This window comes from Hippocampus bargibanti, linkage group LG02, assembly GCF_051943395.1.
Source record: "Hippocampus bargibanti isolate YZ-2025 linkage group LG02, ASM5194339v1, whole genome shotgun sequence".
Lineage (NCBI taxonomy): Eukaryota > Metazoa > Chordata > Actinopteri > Syngnathiformes > Syngnathidae > Hippocampus > Hippocampus bargibanti.
Window position 1 is genome coordinate 2,605,001 of NC_142735.1, and position 12,994 is coordinate 2,617,994.

A 12,994-nucleotide genomic window follows, 5' to 3' on the forward strand; every position below is an offset into this window, starting at 1 on the left:
ACATCGCCAATTTTCTTCCATTCACCCATCCGCGACGAGAACACAGCCCCGTCTATCGAGAAATGAAGACCGCAATCAGCAGGTATAACAGACTCTTTTTTTTCGTGTGTTTACACAAGTGTGCTGTACAGTACCTTGATTAGACTGAGCTATCCCATTTGCTAGCCGTGCGCCAAACCATTACTGCTTGTCGGTATTTAGCATGCTAGGCTAACTAGCCGCTGCCGACCGGCAATGTACAACATACGTCAAATGCAAGCGCTGATATTCCCATGCGTGTTTCATAACACTAGCCGAGTTTAGTCGCAGTATTCTTAGCCGACTTCAATAAAGGGTTGCGAGCTGTCTCGCGGCGCAAAATGGTTCAATGTAGTCACTGCTAACGGTGTCAGGCAGCCTTAAGCGCTGCAGTTTCCAGCCATCAAATCGTCAGAGGGATGCAAGGCCCCAACATTGCATTTTTTCGGTGCATGCCCATGCATTGGGGTTTGCAGCACAACTGGGAGGGGATCAGGGGGAGTGCAAGGTTGCCTGGGCAACATGCAGATGGAGGGTAAAAAGAAATAGCTCTGCTCGCACGGCGGCTGGTTGTCTGAATTGCGCGTCGTTATTGAGAGTTGGTGTGTCTGCAAATCACGTAAAGGCGAAAATTTAAAAGAAGGGAGGCATTCTCTCCCGAGTTAACCAGTAGAATTGAGTTGTTTACGTGGTAGAGTTAAATTTTCAAATGAAATTGGTCCAATTTTGCGGTGGAATATGCTTTACAGTACTGCACTTCGATCGGTTTTAAATGATGGCATTTTACTGTGAGACGTTGCAAGTGAGTATTTCATTTACCCGCGCCTGTGTGGCCAGTGAATGCTGGATTAAAAAACATTCCTCAATACGTTTTGTTGCTAACAAACCTGTTTCGGCCCAGTTATCTATAATGTAGTGAAAATGAGGGGAGTTTGAGCTCAATTTAAAAAATAATTTCATGGATCATATTTTACTTTTCATAGCCCGATATCGATGAACGATGCCGTATATTTATCCTTCTGTTTTCCACCAATTCATGTTGCTTCTCACATCGTGAAAGTTGAATACGTGATATATATCTCTTAATCATTTCATTTTGTAGCAAATACACGTAACTTTATATTATTTTGTGCATTTTTCTTTTTTTTTCTTCTTTCTCGTATACCTATACTGTGAGCTGTAGTTTTTGGGCAAAATATCGTTACACTTTGTTGCGTGTGTTGTCTCACATGTATGTTGTTAACATACTTGGACGTTAATACAGAACATGGTTGTTTCATTGTTCTCATTAATAAAGATATGTTAATACTTGATTGGTTTTGTTCTGTTGATGTTTGGTTTGGACTGTCAACAAATGGAGTTTTTTTTATATGTACCACAGTTTTCTTATCTGACCCTCTTATATGATTTTAGAAATCAATGTGGGGCATTTCTTTTGAGTCACATTTGTCATTATTCAGTGTCTGGCGAGGTTTTAAGAGAAAATGTTTAAAAAAAAAAAAACACAAAAGGCATAAAATGTGTTTGTTTTTTTTTCAGGTAAAATGAGTCTGCCTATTCCCAAATCCAGTCAAGACCAAATGGCAGATAATGCAGAGGAGGTGGGAGTTATTCCATTGTACACTCTTAGTTGTCTACCATTTAATCTTACTTATTCTTGTTTACCTTGTAGCCTTGTAGCTCCTCAGAAACAACGCTCTCATCTTCCCGTAACAAGAGGTCAGAAACTTTTTTTTTCCCGTGAAACCTTCCGTTCTTGTCTTTGTTCATGCTTAATATTTTCTGCTCCCGCGCTATAGAAATTCTACCACTGTAGCGAAAGTGACTGGACAGAATGACTCTGGCAAATCAGATGATAGTGACAATGAAGGGACCACTTCTGACAGTAATGCAGACAGCACATCTAAAGGTATGTTAATTATTTTTTATTTTGACTTATTTTATTTGTTTTGCATTTAAGATGATTCACACTTAGACTTGTCCTAATTGCGTTTCAAGGGACCTTAGTGTTGCGGCCTGCGGGGAGTGAAAATAAAGGCACTGTGAAGTTCAAAGTGGATTACAAACAGAAGACTTCAGGTAACGATTGAATGTTGAATTGTATTTTTGTGAGGTAAAGAACAGTCAAAGTACAAGATACAACCTGTTCATTAAAAAAAAATAGCAGTCAGTACATGGGTGGGTGGGTGTTTATGTAGGGGGATATGTTTCGACTACACAGGGAAATACATAAAATCTACATTGCATTTTAAAATCTATGGATGAACGCAAAATATACATAATTCATGAAACTATGGCACTGGCCATACCTTTAGTTTCTTAACATTTGTTTCTGTTGACATTTGAATGATCGGTTGGATTTAAATTAAACTGAAAATATTACATCTCCACTGCAGATGAATTAGATGTATAGTCAGTGTTTGAAATAACGTCTGCCCGGAAGCCCGGGGCGTACAACTTTTACGTCGGGCGTACAACTTTCAAAACGTCTCGGCCCGAGTGGCCGACAACTTCTTCAAGAAAAAAAAAAAACTTATTTTCAAATCAAATGTTTGTTTTATTCAATAAAGCAAAAGCTACAAGCAAACCGCTACAAGCCACGTGAACTCCTCTTTCTAAGCGGCTTTCAAAACTCTCATGTACACTTTTCAGTCACGGTGTAGTCTGATGCATGAAACAGGCTTCTGATTGGCTGCCGTGGCGAGTATGCAAATTGCCAAACGTGTAGTCCCAAGCACGAAACGGGCTTCTGATTGGCTGCCGTGCCGAGTATGCAAATTACAAAACATTTGGCAATTCCTGAAAAAATGTACTTGAGAGTTTTTAAAACCGCTTAGAAAGAGGAGGCCACGTGGCTTTGAGCAGACAACGCAACACAAACATTGCATTGTGCACCATGACGACAAACGGCAACTGGAGAAAAATCTTCAGCAAGGAATATTTACCATAAATTAAGCAAGGGAGCATTTGTGGTAGGTACTTGCTTAATTAAAAAAATCCTTTATACTTCGCAACAATGTTTTTTTTTTTTTTTTTTTTTTTTTCGATTAGTCGTCTTATTGTGTTTCAAGTTGTGAAAAATGGGGCAGGCAACTTTATGGCCGGGCAGGCAATTTTTCAGAGCTGTCTGCCCGCGTGTCCGCTAACTTTTTGTCACGAGTTTCGGACACTGGTATAGTATAATTTTTTTTTCTGAATGAATTAGTGTAATTTGGTGAGTTTCAGGTGTGCGGCCAATCACACGATATGATGCAATGATGAAATGCAGCCAATCGTGGCATTGACAATACTTGCATATGCGTGTTCTCTGCGGCGATAAGTGGCGCTAATGTTTTGCCATGGCGAAGCGACCGGACAGTAAATGCGATGTCAACTCCCCAAACCCAAATAAGAATAAACATCTGGGATGGCTGTCGGAGTTTGTGCAAATAGAAGAACAAGCACTGACTCTGAGTGAGAGATTTTCTGCTCTGCAAAAGATGCTGCAAAGTTAAAGTTGCAAGCTAATTTTCCAATGGAAACACAATAATCAACAGAGGTACGGTGTCCGATTCCGACCGTGCCCATGTGGGTTTTGTCTGGGTATTAAGGTTTCATCCCACAAATTATGTTTGTGTGACACGTTTAGTTTGAACTTAAGGTAGTTTTGTGTTTTTATGCCTTTTACTCTTCACTCATTCATTGCCAGACGTGCAAAAAAGGTGTCCACTTCAGTGCCAGGGTTTTTGTCATTGTCACTCGAATTCCAAAACCCAGAGAATATTGAGTTTTAGTACTACATACACATTCAATGCACCGTAAGAAGCCTTAGACTCTCTACTTTCATCAGAAAATAGAGTTAATTGTAAGTAATATGGGTCTGGATTTATCTGAGCTTGAAATGGGGGCGGCTGTACAAAATACAATACATACTGATTGATCTATATAGCGCTTTAACAACAGTTGAAGCTTAACATTGAAAAAAGATAAATGTTTCCCCCTCGTGGAAGGGAAAAAAACATGGCAAGAGGTCTGGCCAATGCTTTGACCTATGCACAAATGTGAATTTTGAATATTTTTGTTGTTTTATATTTATTTTTAATGTTTCAAACAAAAAATAAATAAGAGTGCTTGCCTACAGATAACACCCTGCAACGGAAGATAAACTGCACAGCCTGTGGAAAGCAAGTGAACCAGTTTCAGCGAAACTCTGTACATCAGCACCCTGCTCTCAAAGTGCTTATTTGCAAGGTACACACGTCTTGTTAAAGTTGTTTTGTGAGAGTTCCGTCAAAACGGTCGTAAGTCAAACGGTCGTAAGTCGAAATCCATTCAAAATAGCCGACGCGAGGTTTATACGACAGGATAGTATATGATGTCAATCTGTTGTTTTTAAGCAACGTTTTCTGTTGAATGCTATTATATACCAAGCTGTTTACAGTTCATTTATACATTTTATAACTTCTAGTGTCATTTTTATCATTTCATTTTGCGTGTTAGCGATTTTTATTACTGTATACCTGCACCTGTAATATATACCAAACTGTTTACTGTACAGTTTATTTATAAATGTCTTACGTTTGAGTGTCAGCGCACACGCATTCTGCTGACCCAAATAGGCACGACTTCCCACTCATGCGCGTTGTTGAAAAATCGCTCTCCCTGCTAACGGAGAATCCAGATGAGGTTGCCCGAAACACGCTCGTAATCATGCCGACACCGAAGGCAAAAAGCAGTGTACAGTACTACAGGAGATTTGCTGAGACGATATCGGTACTGTATAACTACTGTACTAAGTGTAGTCACGCAGTAGATTGCCGTGCGAGAGTGAGATGCTGGCTGGCCAAAATTGTAGTACGCGTTGCCGGCTGCTAGAGCGTTGAGATGCCAGGCGTAGAATAAAAAAAAGGGGGGGGTTTATCGACGGTGGCCGTAAGTCGCGCCGGTCGTAAGTTGGATGTTACCTGTATATTATTTTGGACCACCGTTTCAGTCAAACTCTCGAGTGATTCAGCCTCGTCGTCGATGATCTCTCTTTTCTTCTAGTCATGTTACAAGTATTACACAAGTGATGACATCGGCAGAGATTCCGATGGAATGGACGAGCAGTGCAGGTAAGACAATATCCCTGTAGCGAAACTGTTTAGTGTCGTTGTGATCATTATAGAGTAAATCAAGCGTATTCCAATCCCTTTACTTGCAAGGTGGTGTGCCGAAGGTGGAAAACTCATCTGCTGCGACTACTGCAACAACGCCTTCTGCAAGAAGTGTATCCTTCGCAACCTGGGCAGAAAAGAGTTATCGGTCATCACAGATGAGAACTCCAAGTGGCACTGCTACGTATGCAGGGCCGAACCTCTCCGGGAACTGATTTCCAAGTGTAATAGCATCATGGCAAAGATTGACAATGAGAAAACCAAGCAGCGCAAATCCAGTAAAGGCGAGGAACACAAGAGCAAGACGTGTAATAGCAGCAAAGTCAATGAGCACAAAGTAGTTGTAAATGGCAAGGAACATACAGACGGCTCAGGGACCCTAACGTTCTCTTACAAAAAACTGCAGATTCCCAAAGAACTCTTAAAGAAAGCAAAAAAGTTGGTTGAAACCACAACTGGTTTGAACAATACATTCATCCAGTTTGTGCAGCAGGCTGCTACAGAGCAGGATGACAAATCTGTCCGACACAGGCATTTGAAAGCCTTTAAGGCGGTGCTTTCTGATTTGAAAAAAGCTCACGCTGCTCTGGAGCAGGCCTTGGAACCAGAGTTAAGAAGTATGGAGCTAAAGAATGGCGAGAAAGGGACACAAGAAGTCCGAAAAAGCAGAAATGCGCCGCATCCTGTTGTGAAGAATGAAGACGATAAACTAAATGAGGCGGACGAAACTGAGGCGTCAGATGTAGAGCACGATGAGCCGGCTGTGGAACACCGTGAGCTTCAGGAGGCGCCTGCTGACCACCGTGATGTCAATCAGCATGTTGAGCCGGCGGAGGAGCAAGCCGAACCGGATGACGCGGCGGACGAGGAAACGGAAAAGGAACCGCATAAGGAACCCGTTGGTAAAGGCAACCAGACAGAAGATTTAACCAAAAATGTTCACGCAGCAGATTCTGACGGTGAGCTGCTGTCCCCCGGTGAAACATCGCTTGATCATGACATTATGTCTGTTCCTCCTTCAGTTCCCGAGGAGCTTTTTCAAATGGTGGAAAGTCTGGCTGATCCCAACATGCTGCCTCAAACTACTCCGACTTTGGCCGCAGACACAAAACAAAACGGGCGCCCCCAACAGAAAGTCAAGAACCTCATTGTCAAACTGACTCCGGTGCCGGTTGTGAAGACAAGTCGGTCCAAGTCCAAAAACAAAGAACAAGATGAGGAAAGCGGCGATGATTGTGGTACAGGAGATGAATCAGCCAGCCCGCCAGCCAGCCCACCACCCAATCGGCACCCCAGTAGACTGAAGACCACTCCCCTGAGGAAGCAAGTTGATAAAACAAGTCTCTGCGACTCCTCTGAATCCGAGCAGGAGTCCGAAAAGGAAAAGCCAACCGAGTCCTCCAAGAAATTGAGTAAGACTAAGAAAGAAGACAAGAAGAAGATTCAAACTTTATCATCAGAGAAGGATGCAAAAGACTCAGATTCAGACGAGGTTCCTGACATATTGCTGGAAAAGGTTGCAGAATGCACCAGTACTGATGAGGAAGAAGACATTCCAACTTCCAAGAAGCAATTATTTAAAGACAAACCCTCCGAAAATACCGACAAAAAATCCAAACGCAAGAGGAAGTCCCAACCCTGCGACTCCGATATGGAAAGTAAAGGCAATAAGGCATCCAAGAAGAAGAAAAAACAAAACTTCTCGGACACTTCAGACTCTGATCAAGACATGGCCAGAACAGCCAAGAGGCGGTCAAAGCGCAAGACAAAAAAAGATAAGACAAAGGACAAAGGCAATCTTGAAAAGAAGGTGGCGACTCCAAAAAGATCATATGAGAAGAAACGCAAAAGCAAGAGCTCAACGCCCACCTCAAAGGTGGAGTTGTCCTCCAGCGATGAGGAGGAAGAGCAGGAAGTTGACGGCGGCTCTGAAGATGACGATGACCAACAGGCGTTCAGCCCTCTGATGGAAGACGGTGTGCCGGGAGGTAATATCACTTTCTCAGCATTGTCAACAAATTTACACACTCATTACTTGCCGCTTATGAACATTTTTGTCTAGATCATGAAAAGCCCGTCAAAGAAGAAGCCCGTCAAATGGATGACGATGACGATGATCCTGAGAACAGGTAACTAATGAACTAATATAATAACAATACATTTCATTTTAAGCGCCTTTCAAAGCTCTCAAGGACATTTTACAGTCGCAGACAAGCGTAGATACAATAATAATTAAAATACAATCACAAAATAGAATACAATAAATAAAATACAGTTATAAATAGAAGCAAAAGAAACAACTGGAAGAAAAAAATGCAATTATATAAATAGGTGGGTTTTGAGATGGGATTTGAAGGTCGAAAGAGAATCAATGTTACGAATGTTGGGATGAAGTGAGTTCCAGAGTTTGGGGGCAGAGCAGCTGAAAGCCCTGTCCCCCATCGTGCTGAGATGGGCAGGGGGCATACAGAGGTGGAGGGAGGAAGAGAATCTGAGGGAACGAGGGGGAATAGAAATTTGAAGAAGATCAGATAGGTAAGGGGCAAGGTTATGGATAGCTTTAAAGGACAATCGACGTCTCCGGACAAGTTGTGTCCATAATTTGTAAAATGACTTCAAATGACTTCTACTGAGCGTATTTTAATAAGATTCCACCGCATATAGCTATATTTTACGTTTTAAGACTCGCGCTGAATATTCAGGAAGTCTTATTTTTGAGTCGGTGACAAGTCCGTACGTGACGTCACTAAAGGAACGCTCCTGACCGAAAAAAAGACGCATTGTCACGGTCCTTCCATCACGTCAATGTATTTTGCTGTAATGTTTGGTATGGGGACCTCGTGTTGCACCCAAAAGCTGCCAGAAGAGGGCTTCCAAGCTCCATATAAGGAATTCATCAGCATGTGGAAACAGAGGTGGCCACAGGAGGTCGCCATTTTGTGCCTCTTTTTTGGTGAGAAATTTCCTCTCAATGTTGCCTCAAAATGACAGGGAATAACTTCTTTAATCGATTGCAAACATGTATGCATTCCTCTTCAGAACTATTTGAATCATATTCATAACTGGATGTGTAACAAGAAAGCATATTCTCCGAATCTGAAGCCATTGTTTTGATTCTCCAGTTATGCAAGACGTCTTGCAGTGATGTCACGAATTGGGGGCGGGACTTTCTGAAAATGCCCAATTCGCAATTTTTTTGCAGATTTTGGACACTAAGTCATTTTTATTGGTGTTTTGCATTTGACTAAAAATATCATACTTCGTGTTTTGGGTATTTTAGATGCTATAAAACATTTTTCTGATGTCACTTAAGAAACAAAAAAGTGACGTCGGTTGTCCTTTAAATGTATAAAGAAGAATTTTAAAGTTGATTCTATATTTGACTGGGAGCCAGTGGAGCTCTTGGATGACGGGGGTGATGTGGAACTACTACGGTTTTCATTATCCCGTGACGGGTTAATAAGGAAAATTACAGTTTCCAATAAAAAACAATAAATCCAAAATTGTTAAAATAGTAAGTACTGTACTCAACATTAATTCAAAACACAAGAACAGGCGAATCCAGTATGACAGCTCATTCCTGGAATCGAGACTCAAGAGTTAGCGTCGTTTTTATCATTGTCGTGTAATGGCATCTGCCAGAGAAAAATCAACAAAAAAGTGTGAAAATGGCAAAAGTAACAAATTTAGTTATACAACAATTGAAATTCTGTTTTCCTTCAGAGGGTTTAACTTTCGTCTGCCATCTTGCCATCTTACTGATATCTAGCCATAATCACCTTGCATTTGTTTCGGTACGTTTCAAAGTCGTCATAGAGGATATTTCGGGGTTTTCCGTGATCTGCCGAAAGAGATAATTGAATATTAATTGCATTACGGCGCAAATGGCTGCCGCTGCTCACCCGCACACAAAAAAATCCTGTGACTGTAAAGTGTCCTTGAGAGTTTTGAAAGGCGCTTAAAAATTAAATGTATTATTATTAGTATTTTTAATTCCTACTTTGATTCCTTTCATCACTTTGCTGCTGTGAAATGTAAATTTCTCCACTCTGAGACTAATCAAGGCATATCCAATTATTATTATTATTTTTATTATTTACATTGAACGTCGGGGATGGTTGCAATGTGGAGCGTTAAAACGGGAGTAAAATTCTAAAAAAAAAATCCTGTGACTGTGAAGTGTCCTTGACAGTTTTGAAAGGCGCTTCGAAATTAAATTTATTATTATTATTTATTATTATTAAAATACCTTAAAAATAGGCAGCAAACAAACATTATCATTTTTGAAGAAACAGTGAAATAAGTCTGCGGAGGGTAGTGACAATTCGTCGCAGCAAACTGCCGTTAATGATTTGATTTTAGTGGCTAATGGCAATGATTTCGGAGCTGTTGCAGCACATTGGAAATCAAAGCAAAGAAATTTGTGTTTAAGTCGACACTAGTAAGAAATATTGTGCTACATCTGTCTTTGTTTTCTCTGTAATACTGTAAAATATAAAAATAGCACAGGATTAATTGTGCAGTAGCTAAAGAAAATTGAAAATGTTTATTTTACGTATGAATACATTATTTTACTTCAATTAAAATTGTTTGTTGATATATTAGTGTCAGAGATGTTCGATCGGACACTGTGGACAAAGGCTCGGACACAGAAAGATTGTATTTTACTGCCAGCAGGGGACATAGTCATTTATGACAGACACCCAAATTCCGCAGCCCTCTGCCAAGCTATTTATTATAAATTTGTAACCTGGCTCATGAGCTCTTCCTGTGAGGGAGTTTCAAGTCCTCCTGTGACAAAGGAGCTTCCCAAGTCCTAAATTCTGTCCAAGGCCAGATCTCCTAGATGAGGATGACAGTTTAACTGGGCTGTGTCTGTTTCACTCAGATTGACTGTGGCTATTTGCGCCTTTACTGTGAGCCTATTGTGTACTTGAGTCACATATGCTCACTAAGCATATAACATGAAACGTTTTAAATATAACTTCTATTCTGTCTAATCTCTATCAATTAGAAAAATAGATTTTAGTGAAATTATTATTTTTTTCATTTGCAATTTTGAAATATGCTCCAATGAATCTATTTTAGTTTATTTCAATCAGTTTTGTATACACCGGCAATCTAATTAAATGGAGCCCATCAATTTTAGAATTTGGTCCCCTTTTCAGGCACATGGGGTCCAACTGGCCCCCTTTTTTAACTTCCCAGATGCATCCCTGTCAATATATTAGTGGGAGGGTGGGAGAACTATAATGTCGTTTAATGCGATTGTTTCTGGGAAAATATGCTGTCCAGAAAAATCTGTTCACGTGACAGTATCTTGCCACCCAACTCCAGCTTGTTCTTATCCTCATCCTCCTCATCTTCTTTCTTCTCAATGTTCGGTCATTCGTGGATTAAAGTTTTCGGTGGTTAATAAAAACGTTTCCATACCTCTTGTCAGTGCGTGCGGATATGTGTGAAATTGTAAGAATTCCTCTTTTCCTTGTTTTTTTCCAGAATCGCAAAGAAAATGCTTCTCGCCCAGATTAAGTCAAACCTTTCCTCAGGGCCTGAGAGCTCCTCAGAAAATGAAAGTGAGGATATGAAGGAGAAGGCCTCCAAAAAAGTTAAACAAGAGGACGATAACGACGAGGAAGATGACGAGGAGGAAGATGACGAGGAACAGCAAGGTAAAGTGAATTTAATGAAAGGAACGTTTGCGTTTTTTCTTTAATTTTTTTTCTGTTAAAGTTTATACTCTTGATCAGCAGTTGAGAATTCAGACGAGTCCGGTTCTGATGTCGAGGTGAAAAAGAGTTCTCGTCGGCACAAGTTGCTTCGTCACAAGCTCTCGCTCAGTGAGGCGGATTCTGATGATGACAAAGAAGGCAAAGCTGAAAAGACCAAAGTGGCCAAGAAGAAGAGAGAAAAGAAGAAGAAAGGTTCATACTCGAGTGTCTCGTTAGTCATTGTGTGCTCAGTATTTGCTTTACGTGAGCACAGTGAGTAACTTTCATTTTCTGTCTGGTAGTGGAAAGTGATGATTCGGCGGATTCTGACTACAAGAAGTCCAGTGCAGAGTCAGCCATGAGCGAAGTACTCAGTGAGTCAGACAAAGAAGAGAGGCGTCGAAAGACGAGGTAAGAAATCCAAGCCTTGTCAGGAAATAATCGAATCCATTGCTACAAATGCTCGATGCTTGCTTGATTCTGGTGACTTTTGCCTTTGCCGAGAAACCGATTCTATGTTGAATCTGTAGGTCGTCAAAGAAGAAGGATGAAGAGAAGCAGAAAGGTCAGAAACAACCAAAGAAGAAGAGACGCAGGATAAAAGTACAGGATTCCTCCAGCAATGAGAAGGTAAAATATACATCATGCCCCGTATAAATGAATGCACATCAGCAGACTTGTTAGAAATCCAAATTTTTCTTGTCAATATTTACTTTGGCATATTATACTACAATACACTCCTAATAATGCAGGTTATTTGTGGTTTTCAAACTGCATTTCCATTGACGCAGCTCATTGATTTGTTGTTGTGATAAAGTAATAAGTACCTATATAGCTATATGGCTAGCTAGCTATTTATTTTATTTATTATCCATTAGCTAGCTGGCATTCGCTCTATTTGAGTTAATTCCGGGTTGAGTTAACGCTTGTGGCTGCCGCTGCTCACCCACAGAATCCCATGACTGTAAAGTGACCTTGAGAGTTTTGAAAGGCGCTTATAAATGAAATGTATTATCATGATGATGATGATGATGATGATGATTATCATCATCAAAAGACTACAGAAATCAGATCGTTTAGTGTTCACAGCATGAAATTAGAAAATTGGGAATTATGTGTGGTGTTTATTTTCCGGTCCCATAATAGTAAAATTATCTGCAAAAAGCTCCTCGGGACGTGTGAATTCAGAGAGAGGGGATGTGGAAAGTAGCGCCGGCTGGAGCGCTGTTCGGTCGTGTGCTTCCGCCGAAGATCACTCCGCCAGATCCGAAGGTGGATGTGTAATATCAAAATAGTGCTTATTATAAGGTTTAATTTTGACGGTTTAAATTTGACGTTCGTAAGACGAAAAGTTTGTAATATAAGGTGTTCGTAAGTTGAGGTCTCACTGTACATAAATATTTAAAAGACAACCGACGTCACTTTTTTGTTTCCTAACTGACATCAGAAAAATGTTTTAGAGCATCTAAAATACCCAAAACACACAGTATGATATTTTTAGTCAAATGCAAAACACCAATAAAAATAACTTGAAGTGTCTAAAAAGTACCCTCAATTTGAAACCGGAATTGGCCAGTTTCAGAAGGTCCCGCCCCCATATTCGTGGTGTCACGGCAAGACGTCTTGCCTTGCTCGAGAATCAAAACAATGGCTTCAGATTCGGAGAATATGCTTTCTTGTTACTCATCCAGTTATGAATATGATTCAAATAGTTCTGAAGAAGAAAGCATACATGTTTGCAATCGATTAAAGAATTTATTCCGTGTCATTTTGAGGCATTAGGGGTGGGAAGTGTCACACCCAAAAAAAGGCAGAAACTGGCGACAAAGCCGTGCAAGGAATTAATCAGCCCGTTTCCACAGGCTGATTAATTCCTTACATGGAGCTTTGTCGCCCTCTTCTGCCTAGTTTTGGTCCTACACGAAGTTTTCAGACCAAAGTACAGCAAAATGCATTGACGTGATGGAAGGACTGCTACAATGTGTCCTTTTTTCGGTCAGGGGCGTTCCTTCAGTGACGTAGGGTGAGGACTCGTCACCAACTCAAAAACAAGACTTCCAGAATATTCAACGCGAGTCTTAAAACGTAAAATATAGCTATATGCGGTGGAATATTTGTAAAATATGCTCA

General features: G+C 40.6%; 1 protein-coding gene across 4 annotated transcripts in view; it reads left to right on the forward strand.

Annotated features, from left to right (window-relative positions):
• Positions 1–12,994, forward strand: part of atrx (ATRX chromatin remodeler) — a 45,958-nt gene that overhangs the window by 354 nt on the left and 32,610 nt on the right. The window contains exons 1-14 of one of the 4 annotated variants that reach the window (XM_089020470.1): positions 1–82; positions 1,558–1,619; positions 1,691–1,737; positions 1,818–1,927; positions 2,017–2,097; positions 4,139–4,248; positions 5,044–5,111; positions 5,202–6,112; positions 6,176–7,141; positions 7,216–7,282; positions 10,653–10,825; positions 10,904–11,077; positions 11,167–11,275; positions 11,395–11,494. The exon at positions 1–82 is cut by the window's left edge and continues 353 nt beyond it. In XM_089020470.1, the coding sequence (XP_088876596.1) occupies positions 1,563–1,619; positions 1,691–1,737; positions 1,818–1,927; positions 2,017–2,097; positions 4,139–4,248; positions 5,044–5,111; positions 5,202–6,112; positions 6,176–7,141; positions 7,216–7,282; positions 10,653–10,825; positions 10,904–11,077; positions 11,167–11,275; positions 11,395–11,494 (2,973 nt within the window). In that variant the 5' untranslated portion in view covers positions 1–82; positions 1,558–1,562. Of the gene's footprint in view, positions 83–1,557; positions 1,620–1,690; positions 1,738–1,817; positions 1,928–2,016; positions 2,098–4,138; positions 4,249–5,043; positions 5,112–5,201; positions 7,142–7,215; positions 7,283–10,652; positions 10,826–10,903; positions 11,078–11,166; positions 11,276–11,394; positions 11,495–12,994 lie in introns of all 4 variants that reach the window. The other 3 variants (XM_089020479.1, XM_089020453.1, XM_089020460.1) reach the window with 3 other exon arrangements.